We start from the raw sequence: 18,898 nt of genomic DNA, 5'->3' as shown, positions 1-18,898 counted from the left end.
AGCAGAACTGTGGCTTTAAGGAAATACAATGGGGAAACAGGCACATGATGAAAAGGAAAGAGTAAAATGCATGTCACCTTGGTAGGTGCAGCATTTTTCACCATAGCTTCAGCAAATTATTATAAAGTAATTATTTGTAGGGTCTGCTCTAGGCAAAGCATGGCCACCAAAGGTTTTTTTTGGCTCTCTCAGGTAAAAATACAAAGTAGGAAAACTAGTGAAATGTTTTACATGCTGGGAATTCAATGAGTGTATACTAATATAAGAAAGAGAGTAAAAGAGAAACAAAGATAGTGGAGAAGACACTTTTTATATTTGCATGAATGACTTTTATGGCTTATCATGCAATATAAGTATTGCTATACTTGTCCTATTTAAATATTAATCAGTCTAAAAACCTGGAGCGATGAATGCAATCATACTTCACAGCACTGAAGTCAGTCAGGGCTGAGGACTGGTCCCATCCCTAACAGTTACCTTTTCATCATGGTGGCCACCTGCCTCCTGGAGACTAGAAGTGCACATGGCAGCTGGGCTCCAAGGCACTTCCTTCAGGCTCTGCTCTGGCGGCCCTTTAGAGTGCTCCAAAGGCCCCTCTTTGGAGATAGTCACCTGTCAGGAACCCACCAAAAGAATGGAAAAGTGTAGGTCCTTAGGGATGGGCTTATTAATTAATTCATTTATTTTAGTAAAATAGCATATCTGGAATATAAATAATGTTCCAAATTTTGGACTGAATTAAAGGGCATAATACATCCTTCCCCATCTGGGAACTTAATTGCATTTCTACCAAACTGAGGAATTCTAGACATTCCAGTAATGAAATAGCTCTTGGTTATTTGCATGCAAATATCCATACTGAGAATCATTAGTCAATATATCCTGTAGGCCTTTGGCTAAAGGGACCTCATTTAGTTCTATGGTCCTTTATTTCCCTCATCAGGGACATGCATTAAGGGAATGGGTGGGGGCATTACCTATGAGGTAGCTGAGAGCTTGGAGTGAGGATTCTGCATGCTAGAGTTCCCCATCATTAATTATAGAGACTCATAAAATGATTTAGCTTCTGATTTTATTTGTAATGTATGAATGATGAATTAATAGTCAATGCAATTTAGCAAATATTAAATGTCTGCTTAGCACTGTACTAAACGTTAAGGGAAACACGAATGTTAAAAAGTACACACTTTCCTACCAAGAACTTGTGATCTAGCCCTGATGTCATCATATGTTATTGGGAGATAGCATTGTTGAATGAATAAAATGAATGAATGAATAAAGTGCCAAAATGAATGATGAGGTTAATTATCAGAATCTGGGACTGTTTTCAAAGAAATACATGTTATGAGGTTTATCCCTATGTATTTTGATTTAGTAGGTCTGGAGTAGGGCCAGAGAAATCTATATCCTCTTTAGACTGGGATGGGCATCAATTACTGAGGGAGGACCAAAGAGGAGGCCTAGCATGGGTAACTATAATAGTTGCTGCATAAAAACAACCATAAAATGTCAGTAGCATATCACAATAATCTAGGCACAAGATAACCTGGGCTAGGCTCAGCTGGGCAGCTCTAAGGATCTTGGCTGGGCTTGCTTACTTCTGGTGGTTGGCTGGGGTCAGTTGGTATTGGCAGGAATCCTCTGTAAGACAGCTCTGCTTCTTACTGAGGTTCTGTAGGTTGATCTAGGTGGCTGTGCTTTGGGCTTTGGCAGCTGGGGTAGCTTTTCTCCATGTGTCTCTCATCTTCCTCCTGGGTCCAGTGAGCTAGCTTGGGGATGCTCTTCTAATGGAGTCGGTAGAGGCATAGGAGGGCATGTGGGAACACAAAAGGCCTCTAAAGGCTCTGAACTGGCACTCTGACACTTCTGTATAATTTTATTGCTTTAAACAAGTTACATGGCCCAACCCAAAATCAAGGGGTAGAAAATATACTTCCCCCTTTTAGAGGTAGGTCTGCAAAGCCCCACAGCAGAAGCTGAGGTCTAGGGAAGGATGAGAAGTTGGCGCCAATGCAATCTTCAATATTTGCTGCACACAAGAATTTGTGGAAAAACTGAAGGAGGAGCATATGAATCTATACAGATTCTCAGCACAGGATGTTAGCCCTGCTCAGAGGGTGACCCACAGTTTCCAAGCTGAAAGATGGAGGCCTTAATTCAAGAAGTGGTCCATCCTTCCTGTCATCAGGGAAAAACCTGGTGTTCCACTCTGTGATCACTTAAACATCAGGAGATGTAATTTTCTTGGCCTGGAGAAAACTGCATTTGGAAAAATTGCCATCTTAGAATCCCTTCACTTACTTTGAGGATTAGGCCTCCCTTATAAATACCCATGAGTATTCTTTTTAGCTCAAAGAGCTGAAACAGAGAAGAGTAGGAGAGAGATTCTGCTATGTTTGGGACACTTTTCTTCATTACATCCCTGGCCTTGGGCAGTGGGTCTTCTCTTTCCATTTATCTTCTGTTGCTTGGCTGTTCTTTTAAAAATGAAGCTTTTATATTTTCAAATAAATCTTTGAGGTTTATTTTGGTAACTTCTGCTCTTTGGCTTTTGCTTTCCTAGCCTCAAAATCTCACACTTAGTTTGGATGAGGTTCCCTTTTCTTCTCTTTTGAGAACTTTGAATTTACTGGGGAGGGCACTGCACAATTGCACTGGTTTCCTAAGGCATGGTCATGCTTCATCAGGACAACCTGCTATTGTGCATAATTGTAATCTCAGCTTTTTTGAGAGGGAAGTCAATGTTTATTAAGCATCTGTCATTTGTCATATCCAATACACATGGTATCTTAATGATACCTTACAGCAAACCTGATGATATTCATTTTGCCCATTTCACAAATGAGGAAATTGAAGTTCAAAGAGGGTTAATAGGTTAGTGTAAGGTTGCACAAATATGAATTAGGGAGCCAGGCATTACAGTCAGGTTTGACTCAGTTTCCACTGTTATTACACTGTCAGAACCTTACTCACTCTTGCATGTGGTCCGACTTCTGTCAGCATCTGCAACTCTTCATCTGAAGACTCTCTCTGTCTGCTGTCCCTATTCTACTTGGATAATAAGCAGGCCAGAAGAGCTGGGGAGTCAAGCCGCCCATCTTCCCACATTGTGCCCACTCGTGGGGCACAGCCCTCAACCAGTAATTGACAAGAGTTAATGGATAACTCTGAGTGGCTCTGTCTATACTGCTACCCTGAGTTCTGTGGTGAGAGTATGTTCCTTTGCCCTCAGGGGTAATAAGCTTTGTAACAAACCCTTTCTCAGTGCTCTTCCTTTCTCCCCAGCTGGTGCTTCCTGGGGTCTTGTCTCAAATAAACTACTTGCCATCTAATCCTTGTCTCAGGCCTGCCTCTGAGAAAACCACCACCCACAGTGCGAAGACTCTCTTTGGATTTAGCAGAACCACTAGCCGCTCTTCACCTTGGTAGCTTCAGCAGAGCGGGTTTTGGGCAAAGCAGGAGGTGCTTAGCCCCATCCACACCCACCCTGCAGGACCTACATCCTCAGTCACACTTTTCATGTTCTTGGAGAAGTCCTCCTCTATTCCTGAAGAACCCCTGGACTTGGAGCAGTGCTGTAAACACAGGCACGTGATCATCACTGGTTGGGGCCACACAGGAAATAGATGAACAACCTTTTTGCTTCTGGCCTCTCATCTGTGAGACACATCCCACACCAGTGTCCTTACTGACCTCAGGCTTCTCTAGAGAACACTTGTGTCTGGCTTTTCTTTCTTCCTCTGAAGCTTGCATATAGCAGGTCCAATACCCAGCAATCAGATTGTATTAGTGTGTATATCCAGACCATTTTCACAGAGAGGATGGGGTGAAGGAACTCTGATTTTGACTTGATCTAAAATGGTGTCTTGGCCAATATTCATTTCATGTTATTACTATAGGGATGGAAAAAAGGAGAATTTTAAAAAGGAGAATTTTATTTATTTGGGATAGTGAGCATTTACTACTGGGACTGAATCCCTTAGACTAAATTCAATCATTGGACAATAGAATAATAACTCAAGCAGCTGCTATTATCCTTTGCTCCTGTTAACAAATTAAATATAGATTTATTGAATTAAATTAATGCCAATGACTCACATTTATATATTGATTTACAGTTTCCCCAAAATTTTAATTCTCAGTTTAAATAGAAAGAACACCAGACTACTAGTATACTCTGACTCTTCTCTATTAATGTATGGAAAAACAAGCTTTGAAAATAATTCTGGTTTGGGAAACATTTTGCTTGGTTTGATTATGAAGAAATTTTTGTCATCTTTGTTTAAGAGATTCTTCTGGAGTTTTTACTTCTCACTGAAAATAATCCATAGCAAGAAGGAATTTCCCCAACATAGTTCATTTCTGTTTACTTTAACCTTCAATAAATTTCCAAGTCATCCTCTTTGTGGCAGATGTTGCCAGCACCCAGCCCATATACTTTTGGCCTGTCTCCTGGTGAACTCTGGCTGCCTGTACCTGCACCTCTTTGAAAATGGCTGTGGGAAGGTAGGATATGCTGTGATATTAATGTCCCCTGGGATGAGCCCTCAACCAATGAGTGACAGAAGTTGCTGAATAAATACTCTGGCTTCCTAGGGTATCTCATCATGGGTGGGATAATTCTGGCACATATTCTGCACTGCCCCTCAGATTCCCCAGTGGGATGAAGTTTCCAGCTGCTCCCTTACTTGATTAGGCACCATTTATTAGCTTTCTTCCCTTCCATATTTTATTCCCCCCTCTATTATTGCTTCCTGGGATCATCTCCCAAATAAACTGCTTGCCCTCAAACGCTTATCTCAGGGTCTGTTTCTGAAGGAACCCAAACACAGACCTCCTCAATGTACATTTCGCTAGAAGGACATCAGGCTAGCTCATCACATCCAAGCCATTAAGTCACCTAACTAGGTGTGAAGCTGTGTGTTAATCCTTTGCTCAAACAATTTTTGAGCTTATCACTGTCCACTGATCTCATTGCTCTACTGGGCAGGTCTACTCCACTTGCCGTCCTCATTCTGTTAATTATAGTATAAAATTTTTAATTAGAAATAAAAAAGATAAATTTGGTTAGTAGATTTAAAGTTGTAATTCTCAAACCTACACTGGATGAGAGAGATACTGAGGCTGGTAAAAACCAGTTCATGTTGAGGTTCTCTGCTGAGGAATTAAGAATGATATATTTGGATGTTCAGTTTTCTCACCTATATCAAAGATATAGAAAATCTGTGATTAGATTAGAAAATTCATAATCTGCTATGTAATTATATATAATTTTTCATAAGGTTCCAAGCATTTGATACATATTAAAGACTAGGACCTTCCTCTGGATAGAAAGTGTAAAAACACACAGTTTTGTACAGAACTTACATTTTCTGTTCAATTCTTACATGTCATCTACTTTAAGATTAGTGTAGACTTTTGTTACCTCCTCAACTACACCTCTGCCAACTGGTCATCAGCCCTCCTTTTAAATATTTTCAGATATGGAGGACTCATTACTTTCTGGGAGAGCTAATTCCTTTTACTTATTAACCCTCACCATTGGACAGTTCTTCCTTGAATGGAACTAAAATCTTTCTCTTGCAATTGTCATCCACTAGTGGGAATTTTCTTGGGAGAAATTACTGAATTAGTTGAATGCCTCATCCCACATAGAGAATTGGAAATATTTAAAAACATAGTTAATGTGCCCCTGAAGTTGATTTTCTCTCTCCGTCTTTTATTTTTCCTTCGTAGGTTGTGGTTCAGAGTCCCTCTACCACTTTTGTTTATCTGTCACTGTTCCTCTTAGAATGAGACACCCACTGGAAACAAAGTAGTTGTCAAACAATTGGGGATTGAAGAGTTTAAATAAATTGCAGCATGAGGAAATAATGGATAGCCCTATAATAATGTTTTGAAGAATATTTAATGATATGAAATTGTTCATGACTTAAGTGGAAGGGGCATTCTGTATATGTCACAAGAGCCAATTTCATTAAAAATATGCATGTAGAAATAAAAGTTTGAAATATGTTAAGATATTAAGAATGTTGATATGGTTTGTTCTGACTCTGTTTTATGCTTTTCCAAATTTTCTATAGAGAACATATATTTATTTTTAATTAGAAAATTGGTTTTTCTGGGAAGAAACATAGAAAAAAAGAGAAAAAAAGAATACAACACTCATAGAACCCATAGAGTTTTTCAGGCATATTCTGATATTGCAGAGTTGAGAGGACTTGGCACTTTGCAACTTCAATGCTTTGCTTTCCCATTTTGGCTTAGGGTTTTTGGCAGCTGAATCATAATGTCAGTTAGCATTGTGCCTTCAATTCATCGGAGCTCCAGATAACTTTTTCTCTCTTGAATTGTTATCTCTCTTAATCTGGCAATTGGCATTGGGAGAAACCTGTCAAAAAAAAAAAACACCTGGGCTCTGGGCAGAGAGATGGGAAGGATGCCCAGGTCAGTTTCCAGGAACATGGCTTTTGTGAGGACTGGATCTGCAGGCGCAAGGTCAGCTTTCCAGCCCAACTGGCAGCCACCCCACCTTGAAGTCCTACAAGCTGTAAGATGAAGCAACACTGGTTTGTGAAAACGAGCTGAGCCCTATCTGGCTGCTCTGTGATGTGCTGGTTCCTGGAGATGGTAGAAACCCTGTGCAGCTATAGCTCTGCTTAGAGGAGAATACGAATGGCTCTGTGTGCCACCCCCTGCAAGCTATTACCTTTGCCATTCTTTTTTTTTTTAACTTTTAAGAAATCTTTTTTTAGAAGATTTTATTTATTTATTTTTAGAGAGGGAAGGGAGGGAGAAAGAGAGAGAGAGACAGAGACATGAATGTGTGGTTCCTGGGGGTCATGGTCTGCAACCTAGGCATGTGCCCTGACTGGGAATCGAACCTGCGATGCCTGGTTCACAGCCCACGCTCAATCCACTGAGCTACGCCAGCCAGGGCTATCTTTGCCATTCTGTGTAAGTAAAAGCCTCTGGGTATCAGAGCACTGGAGAAAATGCACTACATGAGTTTCTCAATCTCTCCTTTGGAGAACTCTCTAGGGCCCTGGAATTACTGGGGAGGAAGAGAAAGGGAGGGCATTAGAGGAGGTGTACAAAGCTCTATGTGGGGCAGTCTCTTTAAAGAAGCAAAAGAGACCACCAGGCAGACAGCTCCATGTGTGCCTGTGGTGGGGGAAAAAAGGACACAGGAAGGAGAGGAGAATCATTTTCTTAGACTGTGCAGATGGACCACTGAGGCAGAATCTACAATTATAGGTGGTTTTTTACTGTCTTATTTACAGGAGTGAAATCTCATCTCCTGGAATATAGTTTGGATTTGTTTTTGTCATGTCTCTTTGGGTGCGCATTGGCTGGACTTGCAAATGATTCATTTAATTTTCTTTTTAATTATTAAAAAGATGTTCAGCTCAATGTATACTCTTTGTAGATTTATAAGACCCATGTAGTAAATAGAAACCCAGCCCATGGATGCTCTCTCTGATTCCTGATGCCCAAAGCACTCAACACATGGAAAATCTCGGTTCGCTTTTTGCACTGTAGTTGCACACAGCTTCCCAGATGAATGACCTGGAATGTTGACCCTAAAACACTTCTGCTTGTTAACCATCTTTTCTCTTTTGAAGTATGTGTTCTCTTAACTATGATCCCTTTAACTACTAAAATAACATTTTTATATTTAGATCTGTAGCTTACAAAAGTATAGCCAAGTAGTAGTCTAGAAAATTTTAAGTGAACACATCAGTGCTTGAATAGTGGACTTCATGGGGTTAAAATAAAGTAATTGCTTTTCTTTAAAGGGGTTGTAGGTTTCATCAGCAAAGCAGAGTAATTTGCTGGGTCAAAGTCAGAGCATGTGGCTCTAGTGCAACAGCATTTACCATGACTTTCTGTTAATATTTCTTCCTTGTCAAGGGAAACTAAATGCTCTACATAGCATTGTGGGGAACAGTCAGTGTGCAGTGCTCATAAGCACAGAAATAAAAAAGATGATGTTCTTGCTTTCATACAGCTATGGTTGCAATGTGAGTTCTACATTTTTTTGGCATTTTGCCATCAGTTTTATCCAGCAAAAACTCAAGTGGCTCATTTCCACCCTCCAATTCAATATCCTCAGCTAGAGTTGATTTTATACCTTGCCAAGGCCCTCTTTTATTTGCCCCTCCTTGTCACTTTTTTCTTAGGAGTCTGCTTTTCAGACCTCAAGTTTCCTTCTTTTCTTCTCAGAAAGCCATCAGCTTTTTCTGCTGCCAGGCCCCATACCTTGTCTGTTTGTCTTTGTCCTGAGTTGTGGCTTCTACAAGATGAGCAGTTTTAGTGTGCATATGTGTGCATGCATGCAGGTGTTCCCATGTGTGTGTCCTATGTGCACACATGTGTGTGCATGTGGGTGAATTATGTTCCTAATAACAAAGGATACCAGAACATTTAAGTGAACACATTTCCCCACACAGGTCAGCTTTTACTTACATAGTTTGAGGCCAGGTCCGGGTGGAGATAGTCAATTCCTGTGAAAAAATGACAATAGCACAGGAATGAAAAGTTAATACCGGCCACTGTCCTTAGGAAAGCTACTCTAGAAAGATCCCTTTTTTTATGTGCTGCCACTAGGAGACACTGGCCCCAGCCTTGTGTTTCACTTCCTGAGTGAGCGTTGGTGGGCTGCACCACCCAAGTGGAGAGACAGCTGCCACCAGATGCATCAGCGGAGTGAAGCCAATTAGAGCTTGGAGCCTCAGGATAACATTTCTGCCATAAATGTCAGCACAAAGGGGCTTAGTGTGTATAAGATAGATGGCTCATCAGGGTAGTGATCTAAGAGAGATTTGTGGAAACTCTGACATTTCTAATACATCAACTGGCATTTCTTCTGAAATGAAACGGGTCCAGAGGAAGAGAAGCAATTATTATTTAATAGGGCCTGGATAGCAGTTGATTAGCAGAGGGTTCTCTGGTATAGATATAGTAAGAGTAACATGGGTGGGCAAGAAAAATGATTAGCCAAAGGTCAAATGATTAGCCAATCACTAAGTGATTGCCCACAAGGTGTCCTTAGTGGGAGTGGATGCTTGTTTTTCAGAATGTGGCTTTTCAGAAAGCCTGAGACCTCCAGTTTCCCAGCAGGTGGCTTGTGCTTGCTCTTGGACACAGACTACCTTGTTGCCCAGTAGTCATTACAATGGTAGAATTATGGTCCTTGAGCTGCTAGCTTCCATCAGACACGTGGGGCTCAGAAAGCACACTGGTACTTCAAGGGGAAATTGAAAAGTTCTTCTCCAGGTCTGAGAGCCATATAATCATTGCAGGAGTTACATCTGGGCATCCAGCCCTCCAAGATACTGTCCAGGTTCCTGAACCACCTAGCATAATTGTTATAAGTATAGGTTTTGGAATTCAAGATTTGAGTTTGAATTCTAGCCTTGCTGCCAACTGGCTGCAGAATTTCAAGCAAAGTGGTTGGCCTCTCTGTGCTTGCTTTCTTCTTGACCTGGAAGTGAGAACAGTATGGTGTGCTTGTCCCAGTTGTATTTAACAACTTTATTGGGTTGCAATATTCAAAAGTCAGAGTATTATTAAGTCTTTCATAGCTGTCATCTTCACTGCATGAATATTAAGGCCAGGTCATAGTTATAACTTTCTTCTGCAAAAAGGAACATATATCTGGATATATACAGTTGACCCTTGAACAATGTGGAGTTATACCAGCCAACCTCTTGGGCAGTTGAAAATCGGCATATAACTTAAATTGATTTTCCACATGTACAGATTTCAAACCACCAGTTGACACTTGAAGAATGTGGGTTTGAACTGTGCTGACCAATAGAAAAACCTGTGTATAAGTGGACCCATGCAACCCAAACCAGGGTTTTTCAAGGGTCAGCTGTATTTCTAAAAAAATTTTTTTCTTCATTTTTTTGTTTGTTTGTTTGTTTTTTGGTTGCACAAGTTAATTTCTGCAAACTACTTCCTGGACTGGGTCACTGTTCTACAGAACATGGTTTATCTCACTGATGCTATTTTGACATCCAAAACCATTACTGTTATCACACTGATTTCTATAGCTTGGAATAGTATAGCTGGTCACTTCCTTTCCTCTATTCTCATTCTCCTTCTCCTCCTCCCACTCCCCTCTCAAGGACTACCAAAGGACAGGGAGCAGAAGATTTAAAGACTAACATTTTATTTTATTCTTATTTTTTAAAAATTATTTTATTGTTGTTTAATTACAGTTGTCTGCATTTGTTTTGTTGATTAGGTTCCACTTAAAGGTGAGATAATATGGTATTTGCCTTTCACCTCCTGGCTTATTTCACTTAGCATAATGCTCTCCAGTTCCATCTATGCTGTTGCAAAGGGTAGGAGCTCCTTCTTTCTTTTTGCTGTGTAGTAGTCCAATTGTGTACCATAGTTTTTGATTCATTCATTTACTGATGGGCACTTGGGTTTCTTCCAGCACTTGGCTATTGTAAATTGTGCTGCTATGAACATTGGGGTGCATAGGTTCTTTTGGATTGGTGTTTCAGGGTTCTTAGGGTATAATGCTAGCAGTGGTATTGCTAGGTCAAAAGGCAGATCCATTTTTAGTTTTTTGGGGAAATTCCATACTGTTTTCCACAGTGGCTGCACCAGTCTGCATTCTCACCAACAGTGCATTAGGGCTCCCTTTCCCCCACAACCTTTCCAACACTTGTTTATTGATTTGTTTATGATGGCCATTCTCACGGGTGTGAAGTGGTATTTCATTGTGGTTTTAATTGGCATCTCTCTGATGGCTAGTGATGCTGAGCATCTTTTCATATATCTCTGGACCCTCTGTATGTGCTCCTTGGAGAAGTGTCTATTCAAGTCTTTTGCCCATTTTTTAATAGGGTTGTTTAAAGACCCACACTTTAAAAGTCTGCAGACCTGTGTTCTGGACCCTAATTCAGAGATGGTTAGGTTAGGCTGTGGGTAAAGTTGGGGAAGAGCACAAACTATGGGATCAACAGATCCAGTTTCATTTCAGGCTCAGAAACTGTAATATTTGTGCAGCTTTGGCCAAATAATGTAATCTCTCTGAGCCTTGGGTTTTTCATCTTTGAGATGGAGACATTATTTACTTTGCAAACAATTTTCAAAATTAGAGTCAATTCATTGAAAGTGTTTAGATTATAGTAAGTAAACACTTGATAAATTATATTTCTATCATCATCATTAGTACCATTATCTACCACATCACTAGAGTTATGTGGATAATTCTTGAGCAAGCAGACATTTAAAACAATCTTTTCTTTTTCAGACCAAAGTTTATCTCTGTTCTAACTTAACACTTAGTCTTCCCCTTAACCTAATTAATGATGTTTAATTAGGCTGAATTTATCTTGTTTTAACTCTAATTTCTTTTTTATGTCAAAAAAGGTTTAGAATGTTGTGCTGGAACTTGGTTTTAGAATGTTGTGCTGGAATTAAATTATTGTATATATTTGCACACATTGGTTAAATTTTGTGAACTCATTGTTAGGCAAAAAATTTTGTAACATACAGATTAGGTAAAAGAAAAATCATGCACACACACATGCACACCCAGAGAATATTTTTTTTTCTAACAGAGAGTCAACTTTTTTTCTTTTCCATTGTGCAACCTGCTTCAGTGCCTGCAGCCTGTGGGCAGAAGCCAGGCAATGATTCAAGGCCACAGTTTGCTCTGGCATGGGACACTATAAGAGACTCAGGGCGGCAGTCCTACCGTAAATTCAAACCTATACATGGGGAGTCAATTTTTAAAACATAGCTCCATGTTCTGATAGTGCAAGTTTTTTTAGAAAGGAATTCTCCAAGAAATAGTAGTCTCTTCTCTATGAAAGGAAAATATTGAAACAAAGAGATAATTTGAGATAAAAAAGAAATTAGAGTTAAAACAAGATAAATTCAGCCTAATTAAACATCATTAATTAGGTTAAGGGGAAGACTAAGTGTTAAGTTAGAACAGAGATAAATTTTGGTCTGAAAAAGAAAAGATTATTTATAGAATTGTGAAGGATGACAGACACAATTCAGAAAAGTAGTACCATTCTTCAGCACAACAAAAAAGAAAAATAATAATGAACTAGAGCAAGAAAATGATTATCTGGTAATTAAAAATATTTTAATAGTTTTGCATATTTGATTACCTTTTTAGGGGGGCTATATTAAATATGTCTGCTAAATCAGCTTATGTTTTCAATTCTTCTATTAGTAATACATTCATTTTTATTTTTCATGTATTTATTTATTTTCAGCAATGAATAATGGGCACTATGTAGGTCCTAGAAAAACAATTTGGATGCTGAACCTGGGCTGTTGAAATTAATATAATATTATATGTCAATAATACTTTAAAAAATAAAATGGGCTATTCACAAATTGAACTTTCTACATGCAGATAATTGAATATTTGCCAAGCTGGCCAAAATATAAAAAGCCAATGCTTTATAAAATATTATATTACTTCGCTCTTAGGTGTCAAGGTCAGCATCTGTGTCTGTCTTGAATCTTGTTTTGCATTGATATCTTGCTGAGAGTATATTTGGGAAATGATGCCATGCCATGAACATGTCCAGGCAGTTGAGAGAGAAAATACAGCTCTGATGTCCCCAACTCATCCTCATTGTTTCCCATTTCTGGATGTTGGTGCAGAGATGCCCAACTGAGAGGCATGGTGAGAGGCTGCTGAGCATCTGGACTTGTCCTCTATCACGTGGGAGGCCACACATGCCCCAAATGTGTTCATTTTGCTCTTAACCAGTGGATTTGGAGAATAGCTTGGCAGTCTTTTTTTTCCTCAGTTGTCACACTGAATTAAAGATTGCTAAAAATCTTTTTCTTGCTCTGTATCAGAAATCAGAAATTCCTCTGAAATTTGGCCCTGAGACTGTTGATCCAACAGATGTGGTAGAGTGACACATGCCCATTTCAGGCACAGACTTTACAAAGATTGGCAGCTTCTGCTTCTTAGAATCCCTGTTCTTGTGGGACCTATGCCATTTGTAAAAAAAAAAGTCCAGCTACCTTACTGGGGAGACCATGAGGAGTGGAGGGGCCCTCGGACTGCGTGGAGTGGGGAGGGAGCCTCAGTTGAATCTAGTCCCAGCTGTCTGCTGACTCCAACTGCACTACAGACCCCAGAAAGGCCAGCAGCAGTTGTCCAGCTGAGCCATGTCAGTGCACAGAACTGTGAGAGATAACAATATGGTGGTTGTTTAAAGCCACTTAATTTTGGGGTGGTTTGTTCTGCATCAGTAGATGATTAAACCAATGGAGAAGTTAAGAGTTTTAATTGGAAGGCAGAGAATTTGCATTTTTGGAATCCCAAAGGCCATTAATAAGCAGAAGACATAATATCAAACATATTCTGCCAAAACTTTCTGAAGGACTTGGCCTCTTATACCAGGAAACATGGAGCAGAGTCAGGAGTCATCTTTGCTATCTTCAGAAGGGATGATGGACACTCAGGCAAGGGGACTACAATTAAAAAGTCCCGAAACAGGTATCACAGGGCTGTTGGAGGTTTCACATGAGCAGTGTGCCTGTCTGTTGTCATTGTAGTGACACTTTTAGTGTGATTTTCTAATACCTAGCAGGGGGTACACAGTAGATATGCTGTGTAAAATGGTCATTACTATATACCCTAGGCAGGTTTCCCCTAAACTTAAGAGCATCTTTTTTCCTGGGTGAGCTAGCCTCAGACATTTTGGTTTCTAAACCAAAACATCAGAAAAGAAGAGATTATTATAAGCTCCTGACAAGGTGCACACAGACTATTGCACAGAGCTCCTTTTTTTCTTGTGAAAGTCCTTGGCCACTGGAGGAAGCTTTTACATCTACTTCAAAACATTGAACACACTAGAAAACAGTGAGGCATTGTTTTTATGTTGCTATTTAATGAGCCCACAGAAAGACAGCAGCAATTTTAATCCCCTTGTTTTCCCATCAATTCTGCTTCAAAGGCTTGCTTTAGAGAACATAGTGTTCTTTGAGGATCTTCAGAAGGGGGCATGCGTTGTAGGGGGCATGCGTCATAAAATGTTATCAAAGTCTGCTTTCTGAGGGTCATTCTGAAAGTAACAATAAAGTCAAAAATTCTCCAAACCCCCATCCTGCTGCCTAAAAGCTATTTCATGGATCTACAGCCACACCGTCTAATAGAAATTTCTGTGATAACAAAAACAAAGTTGGCTTGAATTTCAGCAGCTGTTAGACCCATATAGCTATTGAGAACTTGAAATGAAACTAGGAGTTAAATTTTAGATTTTATTTAGCTTTAATTAATTAAAGTTTAAATGTAGATAGCCACATATGGCTATTGACTACTACACTGAACAGTGTGAATCTACAAAAATGGATGGTAAATATAAAGAAGTTTAGAAGGTATTTTAAGGTAAGATATAAGCAGTGGCTTAATAAGAATGTTGAGTGACAATCAGGTTTCGTCTGTTTATTTATTTTTTTTTAGTTTTTTTGAATTTGTTAATGCAATACTTATTTGTTAAGGGTATTCTCAAATTTGAGAACCATGAATTTTGAGGAAGGTGAAAGTTTGGCTACAATACAGATGGTCAGGACCAGCACCTGGATATTCTGCCTTCAAAACAATGACTCTTTTCTATTCTGAAGGCATGCAAAGACACACTTACTTCCAAATGATGTAAAGGCATTGAAATACTCACCATCATCCATAATTCCAATGGTAACACCTTTTCCTGTGTATCCCAGCTCCCAGGCTTCTGCAACATTCAAATCAAGGCCAGGAGTGCCATCAGCTTGTCCAGTATTGATCTGGTACAGGAAATCCAAAGCAGAGAATCTTATTAATTTGGTGTAGTAAAGCGCCTGTGTAAATGTTTGCTTGGTCTGCTCTACAGTCATCTGATATTCCAGAGCCAGTTCAAAGGCCACATCCTCCATGAACCAGAACTTTTGTCTGTTTCCCCACCCACCTCTTCTAGCCTTCTCCCTCAAGTTTCTGAAGTGCACAATTGATGTTTTATAGTTTTTATGAGTTTGCAAACACAGTTTCAATCCTCTCATCTTCTATGATCAGATTGTGATCTTTAAACTTTTTATAGCTGCCATTGCAAACCTTCCCCAACTTAGAATTAAGTGCTCACTTACTTATACCTCATGTTTTTAATTTAGCACATATTGTTTTGGATTATTCTTATTTAATATGATTTCCTTAGTACATACAACATCCTTTGCAAGAGGGAGATGTTCTATTTATGTTTGTGATTTCAGTACTACAACACCAATTGCTTAAAAATATTGGTTAAACTGAATTAAAGATAGCTGACAACTTCAGTGCATATTCTGATGATATATATAGGTATATATCATTAGAATACATGAGTATATATTAGCATATTCTAATGCTATGTATTTACTATCTCTATATAATAAATCCTCCCCCTTAAAAAATACAAAGGTGAAATAAAGAAAAACAAAGAAAAATCCCAAATAAATGTGCTCACTATCCTTTTTTCATGCATTTTTGTTCTGTGCAGAGTTTTCTCAAAGATGAATCATAAAAAAATAGTGACATCAGAGTTTGTACTGGCAAAAGCCCACAGTGACCAATTGGCTATTCTGGAATTGCTAAAACATTATGTGAATGTCATTAGTGTTCTTCATAAAAATGGCTACTCTTGCCCTGGCTGGGTGGCTCAGTTAGTTGGAGCATCATCCCATACACCAAAAGGTTGTGGTTTTGATCCCCAGTCAGGGCACATACCTAGATTATGGGTTTGATCCCCTGTTAGGGTGAGGCAACCAATCAATGCTTCTTTCTTACATTGATGTTTCTCTTTCCCTCTTTCTCTCCCTTCCTCCCTCTCTAAAAATAAATAAAAACATACCCTTGGTTGTAGATGAAAAAAAGAGAAAGGCCACTCTTTTTCTTCTAGGCATATGTTAAGCTTATACCTCTTCTTTCCCTTGGAAGTGAGAAGGACTGTGCGACTGATTTTGGGCAATGGAATATGAACTCATGTGTCATTTGTCACATCTATGCAGAAGCTTTAGGAGCTAGTCCACAATTTACCCCTTTCCTTCCTTGATGTGCTCATGAAAGCAGGATCAAGATGGAGTAGCGGTGAAGCTTGATCAGCCTGAGTTCCTGAGAGATTATGAAACATTGGATGTGTACATTGAGTGAAAAACTTTGATTTTGTTAAGCCACTGTGAGATGAAGGTTGTTATTGGAAGAAACCTAGCCTGTCCTGAGCAATACAATCATCCCTCTGTATCTGAGGACGATTGATACCAAAATCCATGGATATTCAAGTCCCTTATATAAAATGGTATAGTACTTGCATATAACTAGTGTTTTGCATGTAGGTTACAGCAAGATATGCCTAAAAATCACTTCATTTGTGTGGATTCAGCATAGTGCTCAGCATGTGGCAAATTCAAATTTTGCAGTGAAGTTCCATTGAGCTGACTTTCTGCCATTATTTTAGTAAACACTGATAGGTGCTACTTTTGTCATTTTAGTCTTTGAGGTCTCTTGCTTATCTCTTGTGAAGTCACCTGAATCTTTTTCTTATGCCTGTGGTTTCATCATGTCCTGCCATTGCTCTGACTGTTGAGACTCCAGATAACTCTTCCCAGACCTTTGACTTGACCTTTACATGTTTTTGCAAGTCTCCACTCATATACTGGTGCCCTTTTTCAGAGTCTGGAAGAATCTGATCTGCTGTTGGTAGTTTCTTTGACCCTAAGAGACCCTGGCTACTTAGTAGTTCAGAAGAAAGCAGATTAGAGAATGAGATGCTTGGGTGGTGACAGAAAATCAATATGTACCAGAGGAGACAGAGCAGTTCCCTGAGTTGGATGCTGGCTGTTATCCCAAAGAATTATGAAGAAACAGAAATGCATCTTTTATTCAAAGTCTCAAAATGAGAAACATTAGGAATAATACCGAGACACTTACCAAATACCACTGCTTTGTAAATAGAGGATCATTCATATTGATGTCGATCTCATTGATATCTCTATACCCTCGCTTTTTTCGGTGGAATCCTTCTTGTTGCAAGGCCATCTTTACCTGGAATGACAATACTGACATATTAACTGAATATCCATCTAAACATCCCTCTTTTGAAATTTGTTTCAATGAATTCAAGTTCTATTTGTATATAAGATGCTTTTTTTCTTTAGCTGAAGCCAAGCTCATCTGATATACACTTTATGATTATTTTCCAAGAGCATTTTCTTGCAGTGAGCAAACAGGCTTGATGATGGCTCTAAGTGAGTTTCCTTAAAATAAGAATTATATGGGGAAAAGCACTCTCAGGGAAGATAAGTGGCAGGGTCATTAAGTAAAATAAAACAAAGCAAGAGAACACTTCTTTGAAGAAAAGGAGAGTGATGTGGATTCAGGGAAGAAAAAAGTGAAGGCTTACAGATTATTTTTCTGGAAGGCTTCCCAGCCTTTCCATTTGTTAACAGTACTGTGCTATCACATTTGGGAATCCACAAAAACCAAACCAAACAAAAAACCTGTGTGGAGAGACAGCAAGTCCATAGCAAAGCTCTAGGAGGTAACTGAGGGATCTTTGAAATTGATGGATAGTGCTGCTGTCCTTGCAATAACACTTCATTCTGGACAGTAAAACAGAACCCTAAACCATTGGATGGAAAGAAAACTTAGGAGCTGAACTAATTCAATCAGGGTCCTGGCAAAAGCTAGGCTATGTCTCAATCAGAAAACTTTCACTTGGGCAAAAACTAATTTATCATCCAATAGTTGTGGACAGTCTCTGAAGTCTACAAACTCAAGGACTATAAAAATGTATTAAAAAGTGTGTGCTGAATACTTATTGATTTTGAAAATTATATTTTGCTGCCCTGTATTTATTTCTTCTTTTTCCAAATCTTCCCATTATATCTGGGGGATTACCTTGAGTCCACTGGGTTCTGTGTTAGTGGGAGTGAAATTTGAGTCACCTGCCTTGTTGTAAAGTAGGAGTGTCAAACTAATTTTCACTAGGAGCCACATCAGCCTTGTGGTTGCCTTCAAAGGGTCGAATGTAATTTTAGGACTGTATGAATGTAACTATTCCTTAACAGTTAAGGGAGAGCTTGGTGCTGCCACTGGGTAGAAACAGGGTGCTGGGCCACAAGGTGGAGGGCTGGATTCGGCCCACGGGCCTTGTGTTTGCCACCTATGCTATAAAGAAACTGAAGGCCCCCTCTTCCTCAAAGGTGCCTTAGTGAGTATTTCTCTTCCAGAATCTGAATCCTGTAGGCCAGCCCTGGGGATCTCTCAAGACTAATCCTTCAGCCTCCCATAGATTGTGAGTTCTCCATACATTTCCAAAACATTCTCTTTTGCTTAAGTGATACAGAATTAATTCCTGTTGCTTGCAATCAAGAACTTTGATATGGGACAAGAGGATCCAAATCAAGAGTTGTGGTAGGTAGGGAAGAATGACGAGATCACTGATGTGGCCAAGACCCTGCCCTTCTCTTCCTACTTCTCTGGATGTGGAAGAACATAGTGGGAAGGTAGCTCCTCATTTCTTGTTTACACACTCACACAGAAGGCCTGGGGCTCATTTGCCAGAAAAACTCTAAACTCTATGCAAAATTCGATACATGTAGAAAAGAAGTGGTAATTGTGGTATTTGCTCTATAAATTCATTGGAGGTATTCCAGCAACAGACACTCACTCTGGCATGGTTTTAAAAACAAGTTATCAAAAGAAGTAGCAAAATACTTAAAATGGGATAAATGGATATTTTTTATAATGGCAAAGTCTGGACACAATCAGTGCCCACCAAATGGAGATAAGTTATTATTCAAATATGCATATATATATATATATATATATATATATATATATATATGAACGTGTGTGTGTGTGTATTTGTATTATGTGTGT

The 18,898-nt window shown here is 39.3% G+C and overlaps 1 protein-coding gene and 1 non-coding gene across 2 annotated transcripts in view; both read right to left on the bottom strand.

The window, feature by feature from the left end:
* Positions 1-18,898, bottom strand: part of PCSK2 (proprotein convertase subtilisin/kexin type 2) — a 359,378-nt gene that overhangs the window by 118,459 nt on the left and 222,021 nt on the right. The window contains exons 3-5 of the mRNA XM_045832582.1: positions 16,946-17,059; positions 14,685-14,793; positions 8,470-8,507 (exon numbers count right to left, since the gene is read on the bottom strand). Coding sequence (XP_045688538.1) covers positions 8,470-8,507; positions 14,685-14,793; positions 16,946-17,059 — 261 coding nt within the window. The remainder of the gene's footprint in view (positions 1-8,469; positions 8,508-14,684; positions 14,794-16,945; positions 17,060-18,898) is intronic.
* LOC123815404 lies at positions 11,611-11,744 on the bottom strand. The gene has a single exon (XR_006785071.1). It is a non-coding gene; the product is annotated as a small nucleolar RNA SNORA42/SNORA80 family (small nucleolar RNA).

Source organism: Phyllostomus hastatus, unplaced genomic scaffold, assembly GCF_019186645.2.
Source record: "Phyllostomus hastatus isolate PE091 unplaced genomic scaffold, TTU_PhHast_1.1 phas_contig_17, whole genome shotgun sequence".
NCBI classification, from domain to species: Eukaryota; Metazoa; Chordata; class Mammalia; order Chiroptera; family Phyllostomidae; genus Phyllostomus; species Phyllostomus hastatus.
The sequence above is the reverse complement of the archived record's forward strand: the minus strand, read 5'-3'. Positions and strand labels throughout refer to the sequence as shown.